At 44.6% G+C, this 21533-nt stretch overlaps 6 protein-coding genes across 6 annotated transcripts; 3 read left to right on the forward strand and 3 right to left on the reverse strand.

The window, feature by feature from the left end:
• The first annotated feature begins 17 nt into the window (after positions 1 to 17).
• Positions 18 to 1846, forward strand: F5891DRAFT_1041453 (glyceraldehyde-3-phosphate dehydrogenase). Its single transcript, XM_041362065.1, has 8 exons — positions 18 to 150; positions 208 to 244; positions 362 to 431; positions 481 to 505; positions 563 to 730; positions 790 to 812; positions 863 to 1231; positions 1283 to 1846. Exons 1-8 carry the CDS (start codon positions 148 to 150, stop codon positions 1611 to 1613), a joined length of 1026 nt encoding a protein of 341 aa, XP_041224413.1. The 5' UTR covers positions 18 to 147; the 3' UTR covers positions 1614 to 1846.
• Positions 1847 to 2749: 903 nt separating this feature from the next.
• F5891DRAFT_1190320 (uncharacterized protein) lies at positions 2750 to 3503 on the reverse strand (the record flags this gene model as incomplete). Its single annotated transcript, XM_041367281.1, has 2 exons — positions 2750 to 3298; positions 3348 to 3503. The coding sequence occupies 2 exons, from the start codon at positions 3501 to 3503 to the stop codon at positions 2750 to 2752; spliced, it is 705 nt and encodes a 234-aa protein (XP_041224414.1).
• A 4470-nt stretch (positions 3504 to 7973) lies between these two features.
• On the forward strand, positions 7974 to 10985 carry F5891DRAFT_1041476 (amino acid transporter). The gene is given in 18 exon segments (XM_041362066.1): positions 7974 to 8035; positions 8206 to 8360; positions 8420 to 8447; positions 8571 to 8585; positions 8636 to 8702; positions 8753 to 8949; positions 9008 to 9079; positions 9140 to 9216; positions 9265 to 9301; positions 9360 to 9487; positions 9604 to 9631; positions 9688 to 9834; positions 9886 to 9956; positions 10018 to 10030; positions 10088 to 10516; positions 10571 to 10627; positions 10640 to 10642; positions 10682 to 10985. 17 exon segments carry the CDS (start codon positions 8277 to 8279, stop codon positions 10756 to 10758), a joined length of 1530 nt encoding a protein of 509 aa, XP_041224415.1. The 5' UTR covers positions 7974 to 8035; positions 8206 to 8276; the 3' UTR covers positions 10759 to 10985.
• Positions 10986 to 16648: 5663 nt separating this feature from the next.
• F5891DRAFT_1190322 (uncharacterized protein) lies at positions 16649 to 17582 on the reverse strand (the record flags this gene model as incomplete). The annotated part of the gene is made up of 4 exons (XM_041367282.1): positions 16649 to 16906; positions 16961 to 17056; positions 17113 to 17351; positions 17408 to 17582. 4 exons carry the CDS (start codon positions 17580 to 17582, stop codon positions 16649 to 16651), a joined length of 768 nt encoding a protein of 255 aa, XP_041224416.1.
• Positions 17583 to 18344: 762 nt separating this feature from the next.
• F5891DRAFT_1129288 (uncharacterized protein) lies at positions 18345 to 18981 on the reverse strand (the record flags this gene model as incomplete). The annotated part of the gene is made up of 2 exons (XM_041364374.1): positions 18345 to 18892; positions 18945 to 18981. The coding sequence occupies 2 exons, from the start codon at positions 18979 to 18981 to the stop codon at positions 18345 to 18347; spliced, it is 585 nt and encodes a 194-aa protein (XP_041224417.1).
• A 522-nt stretch (positions 18982 to 19503) lies between these two features.
• F5891DRAFT_1129289 (uncharacterized protein) lies at positions 19504 to 21000 on the forward strand (the record flags this gene model as incomplete). Its single annotated transcript, XM_041364375.1, has 5 exons — positions 19504 to 19907; positions 19962 to 20272; positions 20333 to 20580; positions 20635 to 20646; positions 20692 to 21000. The coding sequence occupies 5 exons, from the start codon at positions 19504 to 19506 to the stop codon at positions 20998 to 21000; spliced, it is 1284 nt and encodes a 427-aa protein (XP_041224418.1).
• Between the last annotated feature and the right edge of the window lie 533 nt (positions 21001 to 21533).

A 21533-nucleotide genomic window follows, 5' to 3' on the forward strand; every position in this document is an offset into this window, starting at 1 on the left:
GGTTCGCCGCCAATTGACGTTATCGTATCAGTACTGATTAGATCGACCCACCCAAATATTGACTCTAGTATAAAAGGTTCATCTCACCTCCCGACATATCCGCATTTCTCCACTTCACCCCATCACTACAATATTCTCTCAACCAACATGGTGAGTACATCTTCGTCCAACAAACACACGCTTGGTTGCTAATAACATCGAACGTAGGTCAGAGTCGGCATCAATGGGTATGTTATCATTATCGGTCGAGGCGCTCATCGTTAATCGGATGTTTGTTTTCTTTGTTGGTGTATAGTTTCGGTGAGTATATGCTCTTGATCTTTCACAAGCGAATGCATCTGAGACGATATCTCACGTTTAGGTCGTATTGGCCGCATCGTCATGCGTAATGCCCTCGAGAACCAGGACATCGAGGTCGTCGCCATCAATGAGTGGGTTCACCTCCTATTTTCCAAAATTATATCTGATTTACATTTATAGTCCTTTCATTGAATTGGACTACATGGTCAGTAGATGAGCTATTGACATGTACAGAGTTCGATCTGATCGGTGGGAAATGTAGGTTTACATGTTCAAGTACGACACCGTCCACGGTCGCTTCAAGGGCGACGTCCACACCGCGGACGGAAAGCTCTACATCAACAACAAGCCTATCCACGTTTTCGGTGAGCGGGATCCGAGCAACATCAAGTGGGGTTCGGTCGGCGCTGATTACGTCGTCGAGTCCACTGTGAGTTTCTCAATCAATGCTGCCCTCGAGTTGAAAGCTGATTGGAACAACGTGAACAGGGTGTCTTCACCACTATCGACAAGTAAGGATTCCTGATCGTGGATCGAGTGCTTTTGATGAGATTACTCCCAGGGCCTCTGCTCACTTGAAGGGTGGCGCAAAGAAGGTCATCATCTCCGCCCCTTCAGCTGACGCACCTATGTTCGTCTGCGGTGTCAACCTCGACGCTTATGACTCCAAGTACACCGTGATCTCTAACGCCTCTTGCACAACCAACTGTCTTGCGCCCCTCGCCAAGGTGATCGACGACAACTTCGGCATTGAGGAGGGTCTCATGTCAACCATCCACGCGACGACAGCTACTCAGAAGACTGTCGACGGTCCTTCCAACAAGGACTGGCGCGGCGGTCGTGCTGTCAACAACAACATTATCCCGTCCTCCACGGGTGCTGCCAAGGCAGTCGGCAAGGTCATCCCTTCCCTAACGGCAAGCTCACGTATGTGATAGCGAAGTTGACCCATAACATCAAGATGCTAAGTATTTTCTTGTAGTGGTCTTTCATTCCGTGTCCCGACTTTGGATGTATCCGTTGTCGACCTCGTCGTGCGCCTCAAGAAGCCTGTCACCTATGATGACATCAAGAAGGCAGTGAAGGCGGCCGCTGACGGCCCTCTGAATGGCGTGCTCGCCTACACCGACGAAAGCGTCGTCTCGACGGACTTCCTCGGTCACCCCGCGTCGAGCATCTTCGATGCCAGTGCTGGGATCATGCTGAACTCGCAGTTCGTGAAGTTGATCTCATGGTACGACAACGAGTGGGGCTACTCGAAGCGTGTGTGTGACTTGCTTGTATATGCTGCCAAGAAGGACGGGGTCAACTAAAGGGATACCGGTAGTTTGAGGTCTTACCATACAAAATAAATGTTGTATTTCTTTATGGACATAGTGACGCCTTCATAGATCCGCTTATCTCTCTGACGAGTCTTCTCATGTTTGGGCGAGTTGATTATCTGAGGTTTAAATGATCGTCACGATGAACCTAAATTTAGAAGCGGTGCTCAGTAACAGTTCGTTTCACCAGTTTATTTGCTGTTTGTTCATAATTTCAAATTGTCGGAGATCTGTAGACGAACTGAGTGTGATCGTGTACTGCGTGCAAAGATTACAAGCAAAAATTGAATGGAACGAATTCGAAGATGGCTCACTCGTCAAGAATCCAAAGTTGATCGTCTTGCCGCTCCACCAGGCGCTGACTGTTGTCGATCGATGCACTGAGTGATCGCGCGCCATGTGCATGAGACTTTGCGGCAATCTATCATCAAATAACATTTGCCGAATCAGACCGATCAACGTCTCTAGTAGAACCCGATATGTTCCCCGCGCATCGATGACGCCCACCGTCTCCCAACAGAAACAAGAGCGGTCGTTCCGGTTCGTTGGCGCATGGCCATAACATCAACGCCATAGGTTGTTCAACCAAAGTTAACGTTTAACGCCGCCTACAAGGCCAGACCAGGAACTATACATGTTCGGAAAAGGCAATCAAGATGCGATCGGCTGGTGCGTCATATATCGCAGCCTAGCTTCTGAACTACTGCATATGACCCTGGATGTGCGTGCACGACAAAGTTGCATTTTGGTTAGCAGCGATTATAACATAAGAATGTATCAGACATACCGTTCAAAACGTTTGGTAATGGACCCACCAGTCTGAAAACCAAGAGTGGGATCCGTAAGTATGTAGTCAAAGACGTGCCTGAGCGCCAGGCAGGTGACACTGACTTGCTTTACATGGCGTTTGTTAGTAAAAGCATCAGGTCTCATCGTGTGATCCAGTTGCACATACCAGTCCTTTCTACACAATCGAGACTTATACAAGTATGGATGAAAAGGTCATGGAATACACGTCATTATCGTACTGGTCGGAAAGCTTAAAAGCTGAAACATCAAAGAACTATAAATATGGCATCGCGTCAAGATTACAGTCTGAAACACAACAAAGATACAAAAAAAGATCACTAGAATACACCCGGAATGAGTCTGTAGCGCACCCTCTGAGACCACCGGACCCATTCCGCCCCAAAACGCTTGCGAAGCATCGCATCTTCGCTGATAGCCCGTGCGCAGCTTAGCACGCCGGTCAGCATGAGTTGGAGTGCCCATATTCCAAATACGGTACGCCCGATGTAAGTGGAGAGCCACCCTGATGATCGCATGAACGATCCAGGGCTCGCATAGATGAGCGAGATCCCGAACGAGGCGATCCAGCTGGCCACATAGCTAGGATGGCGCACGATGTTGTACGGACCGGTGGTGACGAGGGAGTGGTCCTTGCGCAAGCTTAGCTGGTGAGTGAAATGGCGTCCCATGACACGAAAACACCATAGGCGTCCCATGCAACCCAAGAGGACGAGGATTGTTCCGAGTATGAAATATATGTTTGGTACCATGTCCGGAAGCTGTCCGCTGTGAACTAGAATGGAGAGGATTCCAGATGAGATAGACGACGGAAAATAAGCCGCGAGTATGACGGCTATCTCTGCGACACAGGGTATCAAGCCCGACAACTGTTATATGATATTCGTCAATGTGTCTAGACATTGAAAATTGACATACCCGTTGTAATATCGGGAAAATGGCTGGGCAGATACGCTCGTAGAGAGGACCGCCGGTAATTGTTTCATCGTCATTGGGTGCTGGGTTCGGAGAAATATACGCATTATTGAATACAAGGACAGATGGCACAAGGAAAAGAAGTTTCATGAGAGCCATCGTGGAAATCGTCACTAAAAGCTGTGGGTTTGGTCAACTACTCACATCCCTCTTATATGCGTGTGCTCGCATAAACGCGCACCCACATAGCTAAGGTTACCATGCTGGCGTTTGAAATTAGGGAAATCCGCAAAGGGCAGCTACACGTGCGGTGCGAATAGCTGGGCTTCCCATGCTTCCCGAGATTCGTCAAAGAAGAAGCCCATGGAACGCGGGCCGGGTGTTCGACACTGCGCCTCAAACTTAACAAAAATGTTGTCTTCGGAAGGGGCAGTGGTAAACGCGCTAGGGAAGTTGAGTCACATTACGTTGTAGCCACTGAATCTAGCTTCCGAGTGGTCGGTGCTAGCATCGTGATAGGTTGCTGGATTTACGTTCATGATTGCCGGGCTGTTGAAAGTAAAGGCTAGAATCAAGGAGATAACATCAGTCCCTGGAATCGCGTTATCGTTGAACGTAGGGCATACCTCGCACAGTCCGACTCGACAGACTTTGGATAGTGTCAGGATAGTTGAGTGGACGAAATATCAGATGACCTGTGAAGGTAGTCAAAGCGAGGAATGGATCAATTTTCCTAACAGCCTACCCAAAATGGATGATATACGTAAAACGCCACAGCACCTGATCACTTTCACAGTTTCATCAAGTGACAAGATGACGAGCTACATACAATGTTGTCATCGAACGCGACCTCGCCCTGCAGTGGCGACATGTGTATACCACGTGCACGGCCTTGGAAATTGAACCTAACTTATCCGTCAGTGTTAGCAGCTACCGCACATGGACCTCCAGACGCCCATTGAACGTTCTGAACAGCAATTCCATTGTGTACACTGCAATGTACACAGCGTTATCTCTAGTTCTCTTCCACCCTTCCTCCATTATTAACGTCCGAAACAGCTCATATTGTACAACCACTGCTAGTACTAGCACACAGCATACTCCTTACTGCACTGGCGCTCGCAAATCCATACCCGGCGAAATTCCGATACAGCCATGTACGTACGGTTCGCCCAGCTTCACAGATCGACTCTTTCATGATCATGCGCGTGACAGATGCAATAACGGCGTTCCATTTGCTCCTTAAATCCCATTTGCAAATGCCTTTCTGGATTCTGGATTCTGATCGGCGACAAACGAGCGAATGTACATGCAGTTGATGTTCGGATCGGTGGAGCCACGCAAGGATACAGAACATACTTAATGGAAGAAACAAACTTCGCACACCGACTTTTTATGCCCTGACATCTCGCTGATAGGTATACGTCGGTAAGCACTCCTTTGTTACTCCCAAATGCATAAATGACATAGATAACGCTTCCCTGCAGGTATGAGCTCTTTTCCACTTGCTTTCGGGGGATATTCTCCTTGAATGACAAGTTACTAATGAATCTGCAACGATCTGATGTCTGTGGTGTTTCCCTATCGCAGTTCTCTCATCATCATGGAGCCACTGAAATCCAGAAGTGTTGCTGAGTCCGCTCTGGAACATATTGAACTCAGCTTGCGAACCTTAACATGTTCATTTGCGTAGCATGGCGTCGGCGCACCGCAGTCACACAGACTAGGTTTCCACCAACCCTACAGGGTGCTACGACAAAATCAAGGGACCTATCTCGCGATACGTCAACTCGACTTGCGCAGCAGTGGGAAAGCCTTCCCTGGTGTTATCTTCAAGTTATTTTGCAAACTTCATACAGTTGACGCACTGCACAGTCCAAAAAACCAGTTTTGTTTTCCACCAACCCTACAAGGTGCTACAACCAAATCAAGGGACCTGTCTTGCGATACGTCAACTCGACTTGCGTAGCAGTGGAAATGCCTTCCCTGGTGTTGTCTTCAAGGTTGGGCATAGCAACGACTATGATGCAGAGAGTGCTGACGTTTCTTTCATAACAACAGACCACGATTCAGATGATGGCTATTTCCTGTGATAAAGGTATCCAACATATGTGACACCGTATATCTAGTGTTGTTAGCAAAACTCTGCAGTTTTGCGAAGCAGTCAACACAAGCCGCGCGATGATGTAATCTCTGAGTTGAGCACTCGAAAGAATTCGTGCAAACCTTCGACACTATCTTCAAGTTCTTTGGGTTGGGCATTCAGTGATGGCTATGATGCGGAGAGTGCCGACGTCTCTTTCATAACGATTCAGATGACGGTCCTGAGGGAGTTATCCAACATAACATTTTACATCTAGTGGTCTGACACAATCCACGCAACGGTGTAGTCTCTCAGTTGAGACAAGTGGGCAAAATTCGTGCAAACCTTCCACACCACAGCGCCATAAAAGCCGCAGCACTCGTCAGTCGACATGCTCACGTGTACACTCGTGAAGAAGCCAACATCGCTGTCGAGACTACACAGGATCTTGAAGCATCTTTCGCACGGGTACCTCCGCTCTCGACCGAGCCTCGTGATGCAGATCACCTTCTTGTTGGTCTCGTCTGACGACATCATTGCTGTTGAATTTTGCACCTCTCGAAGAGTCAAAGAAGCCTGAAAAAGTTCAGGACATTAATGAAGTCAAAGTGCTGGAAGGACCCCCAGCCTTGGGTGATGTAGTATATGTCGTCCCGCTCGAATCCGTGTATATGGTCTCAGTAACCCGTGTGCGTTGCTAGGATAGCGCTGAAGCCTGAAATGAAGGTGACCATGCGGGAGATATCACCATCGACCACGCGAAGGTAGCTCAAATTAGGACGTCGGCGGTAAACGGCAGTCGTCGGTATCGGTCTCGCATGAAGCAATGGAATCAATTTTACGCCGAGATCTCACGGTGGTGAGCAAAAGTCAACAATGCGAATAAAGTAGGGCAAGTCGTTCAGAGAATAGTGAGTCCTGTGAGCGGAGATCGAGTCAGTTATCATGTCGTGTCCGTGTTTGAAGGCGCGCGAGCTGAGCCATGCAGTAGAGCGTTTAGTAAGAACGCATGTTGGTGCATATACTTTGTGAGTTCATCGAAAGACCACTGACCTGCTACCTGAATGAGATCTGGTGTCATTCCCGTAACAGCGAGTGCTATGGCGCCTCCAGCTCTCACAGAATAACCTGACATTCCCGTTCAGCGGTGTTCATTGACACGTAACCGTCGGAGGAACGTATGAATTTGGCATTCGTCAACCACAGAGCGGGACGGAAGACAAACGCGGTGTCTCGGTAGGTGAAATACCATCGCAGGGCTGGCAGTAGTGGCAATGGATCACAGAATTTGACACGATGAGGATGGTCGTGTGAGTCCTCAAGCTGTCGTTCTTCTGGTCAGACAAGGTGTAGGAGATGGTGTTAGCAGTGATGGTGAGGGCATCTTTCGTGGTACTGTGCAGACATGAAGTTCTGCTCTTTGTTGAGCTGGAGTACCTGTAATGGTCGTTGAATATTTGAATCGTGACATGTCTGAACATCTGAAGTGCCACGCTAGTGTTCGTTTCCTTATCAAGCAAGTCTTATTATTGTATGCGTCATACCAAAGTTGAATTTTTGAATGGCCTCGAGCTCGCTTTGGAACTTACGCGTACGTGGCACTTTTTCAAGCAGATAGATCACTGTCAGTGCTGTAAGTTAGTCTTCTGCTATGTCTCCTGGAGCTGAGCTATTTTCTGAAGACTCAGAACGTCATTTGCATGGTTGATCTGTTCGATCGATAAATATTTGGACGCTAAGTGTGCATGTGAGTACGTACTTGAGTACTGTCATGATGCACCAAGTCCGAATTTGGCAAACCCGGCTTTGACTACAAATCCACTTCAAATTTTCGACTGTACATATTACGATTAAGGCTACCTTCCCGCATCTTCCTACTCTCACTGTCACCGTCTCGCGGCTTTTTCGAATCCTGGGACCTGAATGCTCTGAAGATACAATTAATGGGGTTAGAAACAACACTCAGCCGCATGTACGCCTATTACGGTACGCCATCGTGGTCTTATGACGTTGCACTGATAACTCTAGCAGATCCTAAAGGCAATATTCTTCGTGGCACATTTCGGCAATATGAGTCAGGTTCAAGAGAATAATAATGTAGTTCGGCTATAATCAGAGTTTGGTCTTCAAATGGGGGTGAGTTCAGCACGTTGGATTGCGGGGTTTAACGTTTGTTGGCTGACACACGTTGATGTATCTAACGACTATCCAATGCATTGAGCCCACTGTGACTTTCGCACCCTTGTGATATATATCTACAGTGGCCAAATAACGGAAAAGTCTGTGTCAATCATGGCAAAATTCAAAATTCTGTATCGTACTCCGTAGAACGAGACCCTCAGGTCTCGGATCCAAGAGACACCGTCACATCTCTGGACCCCGTACGGGTAACACCGCTCAGTTTCGAATGTCGGGCGCTGGCGCAGTTGAGTATACCACCTGCTTTTGATAACCACGAACGAGGCTCGAGCTTCCCAAGTGGCTATATGTTTGCAGATCCCCAATAGGCGTCCTACCATTTCCTCCTCACTATCATTCGTTTTCTCGGTGCACGTTTGCATGTCTGCGGTGTGATAAACCCAAATAACCCATATACTTCCGCCATTCGCAAGTGGTGTGGGAACATGAATCGTCTTCTGTCGCACTTGCTACGATATATTGACGTATTTCTATTGAATAGGTTGTACCACTTCTCAACGGGCGTCCCACGGCGGAGGCACCCGTGGAGTGCATGAATATGATAAACAGTTCCCCGTCCAAAAGCCCAGGTGCCACGTTGCACCTGGTACATGAATCTCTCCTTCGGTTATGGTTCTGCTGCTGCCTCTTTCTCCCATTGTGCCGTCAAAATGAACTTCAAAGATGAAGTCAATGTGGACGCTGTCGCCCAGGATAGTCTGGAGAAGCTAGGCTACAAGCAGGAAATGACACGGGTTTGTGCTTGTGCTTGTTCCTGTTCGATAAATATGTGATGTTCGTGGTCGTTTGCTAGTCTCGAGGACTAGTACAAATATTATTCAGTGAGTAGAGCGTTCTCTTCACTGCGTCACAAAAATTGAATGCTTCCAAACAAGTGACGCTAGGTCAGTCTATCGGCTTGAGCGAAACTGCCCATTGAACTGTTGACCCAATGATTTGGTTAGCAATCATGGCAGTCCGTATGTCTGAGCAGCGATTTTTCTCAACGCCATGACTTACCCCCTGGTAGCATTCGGTCTTACATCGCCTATAGCGACGTCGCTCATTGGAGGTGGTCCAGCAGTAATGATATGGGGGTAAATATACACTTTCCACCTTGTCTAGCACACAATTTGACATATTGTAGTTGGATCTTGGTTTCAGTCCTGACCCAAACCCTTGCTCTTTCACTGGCGGAGATATGCTCTAAATATCCCACATCAGCAGGGACATACTACTGGTGTTATCGACTTGCGTCCCCCCGCACGCGACTCCTTGCCTCCTGGATCAATGGCTGGTTGACAGTCGTTGGTGGTTGGACGGTTGATTTGAGTGTCAAATTCGGTATTTGTCCCTATGCATGTCACTTCCGATCATCTATATCTGTAACTCATTTTCCCAGCGACTGCTCAACTTGTTGTTGCCGGAGCCGGAATATATTATTCTGAATGGGACGCGACAGCATTGCAAACATGTAAGGATCCTTCTGTGTAGCAATATTTGCGCTTGCTGACCACTTAATTCCCCGATGTAGACATGATTTTCCTCGGCGTGACTGCTATTGCTGGCATATTCTGCATATTCTTTAACAGGCTCCTACCAACCATCGATGTAGGTCTTCACCTGTTTATTGTTGCCAAGATACCCATAGCCTGCCAGATTATTTGTGCTTGCTGGACTGGTTTAGGCATCATCGGTACGTTTTACCGTGACTGTTCTTTGTCTGTTATCCTCCTAAATTTGGATGCTTGAAGTTATCTCGATATGCTTGTTAGCCAAGGCCGCAGTAGGCCGTCATCCGGCCTCTTTCGCGCTCGGGAATTTCGATCCCTCATTTTCAGGATGGACGCCTGGGTGGTCGTTTTTCATCGGTACATTGCCGGTACGATCGCCATTACTTATCACAACTCGTGCTCAATATTATCACAATGTCCCAAAACAGCCTGGTAAGATGTTAACGTTATCTATCAGTGGGATCAGGAGCTGAATCATGTCTCAGCATACACATTCTCCAGTATAGGAATGAGTACGTCTCTAACAGCGGTGTTGGCCATATTCACTCGACTAATGTTCAAGAATCAGTCACACATATGGCCGAAGAGGTTTATAACCCTTCTGAAATACTCCCGAAGGCCATCACCTGGTCTGTACCCATTGGCTCATTGACTGGCGTATTATTCCTTCTGCCAATCCTTTTCACACTCCCGGATGTCAACACATTGCTTCAAGGTTAGTTTCATGCTGAGGTAATTCGTGCTTCTCATGTGATATGCCAACCAGTTCCTTCCGGTCAACCGATTGGTGTCATGTTTACTTTGATCATGGGCTCCAGGGCCGGTGGTTTCGGGCTGGTGAGTGTCCATCGTGGCCTTTCGTCCGGCGCGCTGCATCTCTGATTTGGCGGGGTATCAGTGGTTCATCAGTACGTTACAACTGGTCTCCGCCACTGATTAGCCTAGCTTTCTCATACCACCTTCCAAAGTATTCGGTATCGGTATATTTTGTTCAATGTCCACGTCGTGTGCCGGTTCTCGTGCAACTTGGGCGTTTGCACGTGACAAAGCTATTCCATTTCATCGGCGGTTCTCCAAAATCGACCCTTCCCTTGGAGATGTCCCTGTGAACGCGTATGCACTCTCCACCGTGATCCAAGTTCTCCTTGGACTGGTCTATCTCGGTTCCTCAGCTGCATTCAACGCTTTTGCAGGAGTCGCCGTCATGTGCCATGGAGCATCTTACGCGATGCCCATTGCCATCTCGCTGATGGACGCCCGGCGAGACATGCATGATGCCCCATTCAACCTTGGTAGCTTCGGTACCGTCATCAATGCAGTCGCAGTGCTGTGGATCATGTTTGTAACCGTGCTATTCTCGATGCCTGCTGTCATCCCAGTAACAATGTGGTCGATGAGTGAGTGGCTTTTGCTCACATGAATGGGTTGACGGACTGAATGTATGCGGGTAGATTATGCTTCGGTAGTGTTTGGGGGGTTCGGGGTGATTAGTGCAGCGTGGTATATGATTAGTAGGTTGTTCACTTGCTGTTCGGGAACTTCATGGGATTAACGTGGTTCAGACGGCCAGTTTTATTATAGAGGACCTCCAATCCAGGAAGAATCAACTAGCTCCTCCGGGTCCTCTGCTTTGAATTGAAATAATTCTGGGCGGTAATCGTAGTGAAGATACTATCATCAAACGATGGTGGTCAAGATCAAGGTGTCAGCGCATGGTAGCTCTCGCCTTTCGGTCTCCTATGCATATGATTGTGATTATTATAGCAGTTAAGCCATTGTGCAGAGTCTGTAGACATGATGTTGTGTTAGACTAGACTAGATGTCGCATGGTGGTGAAAACCCCGTTTTTTCAAAGTAAAAGCCTAGTACCACTCCAAGGGTGATTTTGTGGTTGCAAGTGCATTTGATCTAATGTCAGCAACACCTTGAGCTAGACCAGAGAATTTTGGTGAAGTTCCAGAAGGAAATAGATAATTCTGTAGTGATAGAACAGATAAGCACTAATGCTCCATTATTATGTCTAACTTAGCCAAATTCAAGTTTTAGCAGGTTTAGCTCAGTTATTTTACCCCCTGATAAAAAGATGAGAATTTGAAAGAATTTGAAGTTATTCAAAAACATTATCTTAGAGTTATTGCTATTGTGTTTGATTTTAGATGAGGGATCCAACTGAATCAGACAGTGTTACACAAAACGACCAATCTTTGATTAAAAATGGGTACATGGGTAGGTTAATTTAAATAACAGTGTGCACCTATGACCAACTGGGGAGACATGACAATGGTAATCAGCTTCACAAATTTGTATCATGCACTATGAATAGAAGTGAGGGAGCACAATGACTTTGATGAGCATGGCATGAGCTCAAAGGAGGATTAACACACTCATAGGCTGTGGATGGCAGGCGACAACTTCAATCAACACAGCTCCAGTTCAAAACAGGATTGACACATCAGCATGGCTCAAGCTTGAAGGAGAATTGACAAACTCACAAGCTGTGAACAGTAGGCAACAGCTTCAATTAGCATGGCTCAAGCTCAAGTAAGGATTGACACTGTCATATCCTGCATTCTGGATTCCAGACTTATCACACAAATGATTTCTGGATTTCTGGATCTGGCCAACTTCTATCTTCCGTATCTGTTTTCTTCTCAGTTAGCCCCTGTCTCCAGACATCAGGATATACCCATAACTGGCTGTACTTAATTTCTGTCCTTTCTTCATTTCCTGTCTTCATTTAATTGACTGCCGATAGACTAGTGTTAGGTGTTCCATATTCTCCATCCATAGCCTCACATAGCCTTGCACTGTGCTGACTGATTCTCCGTTAAGTCCTCAGTAGTACATATATAAACCCTGTAAACTCTCAGTGGTTCCTCAGTTCAAATACTATCTTAGACTCTGCTCATTCCCTCCTCTGTTCGACTTGAGTTTCTCCTCTCATTGTCCTCTGTCAGTCTTAGGATTGACTCCTATAGACTTCTCACCTCCACCTCTACCTCTGGTAGTCCTTGCTGTGTCCTTCCTAGTTCAGACATCATCCAGATTAGTCTTATCCCTTATTCCCAAATGTCTACCAGAATTCCTGTGCATCGGACATCAGTCCAACAGCCTTTGGAAGTTGGGGGCACATACTCAGGTAAGGGATGCAGCGCATAAGCTGAAGCTAAGCCCTTCGGATTCAACCCTTGAGCATGTTCTTAATACAATGGTGCTGTTAGAGGCCCATTTTTTTCAACTGGCTCATCTTCATCCATAGATCCTGCGCTATTGGTGGGAGTATTACTAGGCAGTAGGGTTTTTTTTGGCCTGTTTCAGGTTCATGTTCCCACTATCTCCACTGCTGTTGTTTTTATGCTTCTTCAACAAAGTTCTGATAGTCTGCTCTTCTAGAGCAGCTTTGGCCTTCCCAGTCATTTTGATAACTTGTTTGGCTGTGGCTGAAAAGGTGAGCTGCATGATGGGAAGTACTAGTAGGTGATGAAGGTTTATGAGTGTTGTGCAGGATGTTATGGCAATAACATGGCTAAGATCATTTAAGATGAGTTTTTGAGAAAACTCTTCACAAGGAAATGTCAAGGTGTGATTTCATAGGATAAAAATATTATCATTGGCAGGGTTCAAACCTGCACAGTTTAAAGAGAAACAGATTTTGACTCTGGCAATAACTCAGCTAAGACTAATGAAGATAAGTGTCTGAGATACCGTCTATGATTCAATATTCAAGGCATTTTTTTACAGAAAAAAATGTGACATCTGACAAATTTCAAATCTGTTGCACTCCAATAGAAACAGATTTTGATTCTGCTATGACAACCACTTGGCTAAACACTAGTCTCAGTGGCTTTAAAGTGAACCGATCATGAGCATATGTCAAGGTGCATCTTTATAGAAAAAGAAAATTATCCTTGAAAGGTTTTAAACCTGCACAGTCCAATGACACACAGATTTTAACTCTGGCGATCTCTTGACAATTTCATCTTTGGCAGGTTTTGAACCCATACAGACAGATTTTAATTCTGTCGCACTAATGGCTTGGCTAAGAGCAGTTGCTTCTGATTACAATGAACCCATTCAGAAGTGAGTCCTTAAGGCACATTTATCTGCATTTTGTCAGTTCTTTCAATAGTATGGTCACCATTGATTCTTGTATACTGCTCTTATTGCAAAAGACACAGACTTCTGCTGGGGCTCTTGACTTCAAGACCTATTTACCTAACAATTTCCTTGAAAAAGTGCAGATGGCAGACCATTGCAGTGGGCTCATGAGTGAAAACTGACAATAAAAAGATTGCACAGTTGAATCCAATGGGGATGTTAGAAATCAATGTCTGTGCCCAAGCAAATGTCAGAGCATAGTTTTCATACAAAACAAATGTTGCAATTGGTGGGTTTGAGCAGGATAAAAAAAATTGATCATGCTATTGAAAGAACTGACAAAATGCAGATAAATGTGCCTTGAGGATTCACTACTGAATGTATTTATTGGGTTTAAAACCTGCCAATGATAATGTTTTTATCCTATGAAATCACACCTTGACATTTCCTTGTAAAGAGTTCTCTCAAAAATTCATCTTGAATGGTCTTGGTCATGTTATTCCCATAATAGATTCAAAATCTGATTATCCTGGACTAAGCAGGTTTGAAACCTATATAATTGCATTTTTTGTTGTTCATTGAAATATACCTCAAACATTTGCTCATGAATGGTTGTCTCAAAAACTCATTATAACCAGTCTTAGGCATGTGGTTATTACAACAGAATTAAAGTCTGTTTCTCTTGGACTGTGCATACTTGAAATATGCTGAGTGACACATGTTTTTGACCAGCTCAGTCCAGGAAAATCAGATTTTGACTTTTATAACTCCTGAGCTAGGACTGATTGCAAACCTGTAGGCTTTGATTGAAACATACATATTTTGAATCTATTGTGGCAATGATGTGAAAAAGAGAATTTATAATGGTTTTGAAGAAAACGATATATCCATGAGGAAATGCCAGGGTTTAATTTCATAGAATAAAAATATCATCATCAGCAGGTTGAGTGACAACTGACAATGGAAGGATTGCATATGGTCGGACTCAAGGGGGATGTTAGAAATTAATGTTAAAACTGACAAAATGCAGGATAAATGCACCTTGGAGATTCACTTCTGAATGGATTCATTGGAGTGCATCTACTGGTCTTAGCCAAGCAGTTAATATGACAGAATCCAAATCTGTCTGTGCAGGTTCAAAATCTGTCAAAGATGAAATTGTAAGTGATCATTAGATTCAAAATCTGTTTCTCTTGGACTAGGCAGGTTTGAAACCTGCTAATAATGACATTTTTATTTCATGAAATCACACCTGTCCCATACCAAGCACTGCATTTTTGTGTGCGCCCTACATTACACGTCCATCTATTGTCTAATCCAATACTGCTAGTATATTTTCATCATTTTATTTTTATGTCATGCTGAAGGATACTCTCAGCTATAGACCACAATGTATAGATGCAAGAGAAGCATTCTTGCTACATTCTGCTGCAAAACTAGTACAAAGCAGTAACTACTGGGCTGCATCGAAAAGATAAAACAGACATGAATGATATCACTTTGATGAATACTTTAAAATGTCTAACTGTCCCTATTTTCTTGCACTTGGGTCTCTGAGAATCTATACACTGCAAAATATTTTACAAGCAGATTTTGAACCTGCATGGTTTGAAAGAAACAGATTTTGACTCTGTTGCAACATCTACTTGACTAAGACCAGTGATATGAAGCTCTCAGGAAAGTACACATGAGTCAATATCAAGGTGTGTTCTAACAGGAAAAAAAAAACATATATCAATCATGAGGAAATGTTAAGGTGCAATTTCATAGAATAAAAAATTATTATTAGCAGGTTTTAAACTTGCACATTTCAAGAAAAACAGATTTTGACTCTGGTAATTACTTGGCAATTTGATCCTTGGCAGACTTCCAACCCACACAGACAGATTTAGATTCTGTCACATCAACTGCTTGACTAAGACTAGTGAGATGCACTTCTAATGAACTCATTCAGAAGTGAATCCTTAAGGCACATTCATCTGCATTTTGTCAGTTCTTTCAATAGCATAGTCACTGTTTATTCTTTTATCCTTGATGCAAAGTTTGATATATAACCAAAGTCTTGATGCAAGCTCAGAATGATAAGCACAAGAACAATTTAATTCTCTCCAAAGGTCTTGACTTGGTTGAAGAAGAAAAGCAGATTACACATCAAACTTTCAAGTTTGATTCCAATGACCTGGGTAATGAGGAAGAATACACATCTGTCAAGGCTGAGATTCAAGGCAAAGATTCAAAAGAGCCATCTAACCACTATTTGCTCATGTATAAGGTTGAGGTACACTGTGTTTAAGGGCCTTTCATCATCATGTTGCTATCCTCTTGCTTTTGAAAGTGCTGTATTGCAGTCTATATTTAATTCATCTTTTTAGCTGAGGGAAACATTGTAAGTGACAGAGAACAGTGGACTTGTCTTGCAAATTCACTTCTGAATGTTTTCTTTAAAGATGCTTCTAATTGTTCTTAGCCAAGCAGTTAATACGACAGAATCAAAATCTGTTTCTCTTGGACTGTGCAGGTTTGAAACCTACCAATGATATATTTTATTTTTTATAAAACCACACCTTTACATATGCTCATGGTCAGTTTGCTTACAAGCTTGTCAGAGTTGTGTTCAGACAAGTGGTTATAGTTTCCAAAACTATACAGATGTCCAGTTTGACTTTTCTTCTTGGTTCTTCTATCAACTTCTTGATTATTATATTCCAATCACTACTATCTATGGCTCATCATGATGAACCTTGTGTTTAGCCAAGTGATCATCCTCACAGAATCAAAATCTGTTTCTATTAGACTGCAACAGGTTTGACAATTGTCAAATGTCACATTTTTGCATAAGAACATGTCTTAAATATCTGCTGATAGACAGTATCTCAAAAATTGATCTTCATCAGCCTTGGTCAAGTTGTCATCAGAGTCAAAATCTGTTTCTCTTGCACTTTGCAGGTTTCAAACCTGCCAGTGGTAATATTTTTATTCTATGCAAATACACCCTGTCATTTCCTAATGTGGTTACAAAAATATCAGAGCTCAGCATTCAGTGAATTCCACCATGAAACCAAAAGCAGGTGAAGTTCACCGGCTGGATCACCCATGAGGTCGGTGATGATGACAAGCTTGCAAGGTGACAATCACCATCATCCAGTAGTGTTCACCGTGTGAACAGGTGCATGGAACAAGGTGAACATAACTGGAATTTTTGCCGATTTCACCATCTTGTCAAAAGGCCTTTCGGGTGACGAAGTTCACCATCTTTTCTGGTGCTTTTGACCACTCACCTGTCATGCACCATAGCTGTATAATCAACCACATTTCTGGTGTTTTTGACCATGTATTGTAGTGGCAATATACACCGGATTTTCTGGTACCTTTGACCATGTACAATAACTGCCAGATTTTCTGGTGATAAACACTGCAAATCCACCTGCTGCTTATCCTGATTTGCCTGTATTGTCTTCTTCGTTGTTCTCGTCGCCACTCCCATGCTCACTGCTTTTGGCTTCTTCCTCCGACTCACTACCACTCACATCGAAATGAGAATGTGTCTTGCATCGACTACTGTTCCCCTCACCTTGAGCCTTCCTCTTGTGGTTGGATTGTTTTCTTTTGTTTTGCAGATACTGCTTTGTTATCTCAGCTGTAGCCCAGTCATTCTGGAACTGCTTGAGGTAAGGGTGCTCACGACGGGCCTATAACCACAACAGTCTTTTAGCTCAGTCCTCGTTCTCTCGCTATTGACTCACTAGTTTGAAAATTTTACTCAAAACTTCTGCAGGTTGATGAACATATTTTGTCCTGAAGTCAAGTCCTACTTGGGCACACAGCAAGTGCACGTCGCCCTGTTTGTTCCATCAAAATCAGTTAGATGCATGGTACGTAAAATATTGCATCTCACCTGGATTGAAATGTATTGATTTCTGGCATCTTCAAGTCCCATAGCTCTCATCAACCGTCCACGACCATCATCCCTCATATTAGCAGTTGTAGGCCAGGGGATCAATTTATCTGTTTGTCCATCGTGGTCTGACCGGGTCATATTTTTAATATTTTCTTCGGCAGCTCTTTTTGCAGCATCTGCCTCCTGTACTGCTCTTTCGGCCACAGCACGGGCAGCATTCTCTCGGGCCAAACGGGCTCCACAATACATCAATTGTCAATCTTGACAATTATAATAAATTGTATGTCCATACCTTCTAACTCTTTGATTTTTCCTGCTAATTCTGCATTTTGGTCAGCTAAGACTTGTTTTGTAGTGTTGTTGGTCTTTCCAGCGGTCTTCGGAGTTCCACCTGTTGGCTTCATCAATTTGGCTGATCCACTGGCATTAGCCTTCGCTGTGGGTTGCGAGTTTTCTTTGTTGGCCATCGGGGGTATCCAAGGGGTATAGTGTACACCGTAATTGCAACAGGGAGAACCTGCAAACTATGTATATGAAAATACAAGTGAAAATTTGAAGGTTTTGTTTGTTGCTGTATTGCTCTCTGATTTCAAAATTTGACAAGTCTTTTCTGACAATACATTCCCTTATCATTGCAGCATACTATTACACTGTAAATTGTGTCTACATACTCATGCCAAATACATCCAGTTCGCACCAGAAGTTATGCCATTGTTGCAACAAGTGGGTTAGTGCTCGCACAGAACTTAATCATTGCCGTCTCGTTGCCCCACCTCACCTCAAAGCCACCTCGCCATATCTTGCCAAAGTGCTTCAACCACTGGAATGAGCATACACCAGGATGAGTGCTACAATCAAGGGGGACATAGTGGACAGGGCTGCGTGAATTTGGGACTCATATGCCTGTGATTTTGCACATGCGACAAGGGGAATACCCATTGTGGCCTTTGATCTGCATGACCATAGATATTGCAGGCATGTCTCCACTGATGATGATGAGGTAGGCATGCAGTGCAAACAGGACAATTTCGAGTGCATCAAATGCACACACACCTGCTGCAAGTTTCATCAATTCCTCGACAAGAGGCCACAGAAACAAGTTGAAATCCTTCGGCTTCTTTGGCCCAGGAACAACGCCAGCACATATGATATTTTGCTTGTGGAAACAAGTTTCGGGGGGGGAGGTTGTAGTTGTAGAGGATAAGTGGCCAAGTGGTGGTTTTTTGACCTCAGAATGGGGCAAAACTGTCCGTGGCAAGGCCAAGTGCAATGTCTCTCAGATCACTAAAGTGGTTGTGTGCAAGTTCGTGGCCATTGACACTCACTTTTTTGGCAAGTAGTTTTTGATATAATGAGCCATCAAACATGTCAGTGATGTTCCCCAGCTGATGTGAATGTCCACGAGTGTGATATCTCATTTCTGTAGCTGATTGTCGATTGGCATAGAGGGCTACAAGACGGGGAATGATGGGAATATATGTGAACTGTTTTTGTGGTCGACCAGATAATGTGCGATGGGGAGCTGAGCAGTGTGGACACCTATCCAGGTCTTCAATAGGCCCAACGAAGCAACAGCATGAATTGATGCAACGGTCATACCGAGCAGGTGATAACCCAGCAAGAAATGCGACACGAGCCCTTGTCTGCTTCAAGCTTGGCAGCTGGATATCAGGAAATGCAGATGGAAGCATGTTAAATGCCTCTTTGGTGCTTCGACTTTGCACCTTGTAAGCAAATGCACGAAGAACATGTTTATCATAGGAGCTGAGGTCGTCTCCTGAAAATCCACTTGTGAGCTGGTATCCACGGATGTCATGTTGACAGCATACCCATTTCATACAGTTCTCGTTCGACATTCTCCCCCATGAACTCATCTTCAGGATCACTTTCAACACCAATATTGCAGTCCCCATCAGAATCAGAATCAGAATCAGCTTCATCATCCAAGTTGCCCTCTTCCTCATCATTTGAGTCCAAATCATGACCTCGCACGACTGATTTTGCAGTAGCCAAGGCTGCCTGGACTGGATCCTCATATGGTTCAACTTGAAATTGATCGTCATAACTAATGTCATAGTCGGCATCAAGATCCTGGGTCTCAAGGGTTGTCAGACATGGAAGCTGAGCTTGTAGTAATGGACTCGGAGGTGATAGAATAGGTTGTGGAATTTTTTGAGGGGCTCATTCATTGACTGCCATCAAAAATACAACCCACAGAACCTACCAATGCATACACACGAGGAAATGGTGGCACAGGGATGCGAGGTTCAATTGGCACTGACAGCTGCTGAAGCTGAACATCTTGCCAAGTCATATGGTGTCAAGGGTGTTTCGATTCTCACTTACCTCTCCTCAATTCTATTCCCAAAATCTTTTCCTCATGATTTTATGCATCTGATCTGGGAAAACACCATTAAAAACCTTATTCTGCTCTGGACGGGGGAGTTCAAAGGCATTGACACTGGTTGCGAGTCATACGAGCTTGGTTTAGAAGTCTGGGAAGCGATTGGGAAGGCAACAGCTGCTTCAGGAGGGACTCTTCCTTCTGTGTACTGTGCTTGCCCACCAAATCCAGTAACAGAACGGTCAGCATGCACAGCTGACTCCTGGTCCTTTTGGACACAATATTTAGGTTCTGTCCTCCTCTGTCAAAAGTTCTCAAAAGCAAAGTACTACAAACACTTTGTGAAGCTTGTGAAGATACTTCATGTCTGTCTCCAATTCAAGCATTCAGCACAAGACGTCGAAGATTTGCGAGTTGGATTTGAATCTTGGGTCAAAGAGTTTGAAGAGTAAGTGTGAGTTTGTTCTTACATTATTTAAGTATATCTAACTATGCAAGATAGAATATATTACCAGAATGATCCTCAACACGCAGGAGTATGTCCGATAATCATCCATGCCCTCCTCCATATTGCCGATAGCATTGAGGAGACAGGCCCCATTTGGACATCATGGGCATTTCCAATGGAACGATTTTGTGGTCATCTTCAGCCCATAATCAAGAGCAAGCACCATCCAGATGCATGCATTGCACGATACATTGTTGAAGAGGCCCAGCTCACACAGGCATCACTAATTCATAACATGGCAGAAGAACTCTCATTGCACAAGCCACTGAATGGAATGGTGGCAGGGCAGTTCACACACGAGTCCTGTGCGTGATTACATGTGTTTCTGTTCATGTGTTTGTTACTAACATTGTTGATTGGACTAGATCCTACCTGTGTGCTTCTCCTGCCACAACAAAAGGGGCCCGATGCCATAGATGATTCACTTTACAGCAAGATCATCAAGGCACTTGCAACACGGTTGGATACTACTCCCACTGTCCTCAAACAGGTCGTTTTTCGCAAACATATGGACCAATGGGGAAAAGTTCGTCGGCTAGAGGGAGGAGACACTATGATATGTGCAAGGCTTGTTAACAAGCAGGTGGATTCGCGTGATGCGACTTTTGTTTGGGTGAGCACATGCATATGATCTACTTCACTGTTAAATGATTCAATGGCACTGTAGTATGAATCTCTCGTGGATAGAAATACTCGTCAGTGAAACATGCCATCAATCTTTGAGAAACAAACATTTTACGGTCAGCTCCAGTACTTGTTTGTCATCAATGTGCCTGCCAATCCAACTATTCACCTCGACGCACCCTTAATAATATTCTTTGCTGCATTACTTCCCTGTCTTCTGACTGCCTCATCAGCTCACCTGGATGTGCTCGACATTCACTTCTACTCAGCAATGGGAACATCTTTGGATATCGTAGACATTGTCTGCATTCAATGTTTGGTGGGACGGGTGCCACTCAATGACAATGGTCGAAGCTGGGCTATAATTGACCGCAGTGGTGATCTTGCTCGTGCAGTATTTGAAGACTAACTTCAAGAGGCAGAATGTGGTCTTCATAGCTTAATATTCAATTTGATGTAAAGCTTGTAATGTGAACAAATACAGCCTCTAGGAAACATTTATGCATGAGGAATTTTTTTTACCTCCAGGAGTTAAGCCTTGCACTGCACATCACACAGTTCCTTCTGAGCTTGCCATTGCGCCATCACGATGGAATTGATAAAGTCTTCTGGTACCTGGAGCATTTTGACCAGTGGAGAGACTCGGACACCAGCCTGCTCGTGCTCAGCCTGTTCGGCGAGGATGGCAAGGTATTCATCACCTATGGAGATATCATTGGTCACTTTGTCATTAGTAACACCCAAGAATGTAAGACATACTGAATTCAACAGAGTTGGAGGCATTGATTGGTAATGTATAGCATCGGAACATCCGAGGCCTGAAAACAGGCATTGATCAGCAAATACAAAGAGGAATCACGAGAATCACTCACCGTTTTGGTGCACTGGGAGGATTTTCAGATGCCTGCTCACCACCAAAGACATTTTCATTGCTCGGATCAG

Source organism: Suillus fuscotomentosus, assembly GCF_016647785.1.
Source record: "Suillus fuscotomentosus strain FC203 chromosome Unknown F5891scaffold_36, whole genome shotgun sequence".
Lineage (NCBI taxonomy): Eukaryota > Fungi > Basidiomycota > Agaricomycetes > Boletales > Suillaceae > Suillus > Suillus fuscotomentosus.

Coding starts and splice junctions, on each gene's coding strand:
- F5891DRAFT_1041453 (XM_041362065.1), top strand. Junction 432..480: donor GAGGTCGTCGCCATCAATGA/GTGGGTTCACCT, acceptor TTACATTTATAG/TCCTTTCATTGAATTGGACT. Junction 731..789: donor ATTACGTCGTCGAGTCCACT/GTGAGTTTCTCA, acceptor CAACGTGAACAG/GGTGTCTTCACCACTATCGA.
- F5891DRAFT_1041476 (XM_041362066.1), top strand. CDS start 8,277: ATGAACTTCAAAGATGAAGTCAATGTGGACGCTGTCGCCCAGGATAGT. Junction 8,703..8,752: donor CCAGCAGTAATGATATGGGG/GTAAATATACAC, acceptor GACATATTGTAG/TTGGATCTTGGTTTCAGTCC. Junction 9,217..9,264: donor GGCTCCTACCAACCATCGAT/GTAGGTCTTCAC, acceptor ATAGCCTGCCAG/ATTATTTGTGCTTGCTGGAC.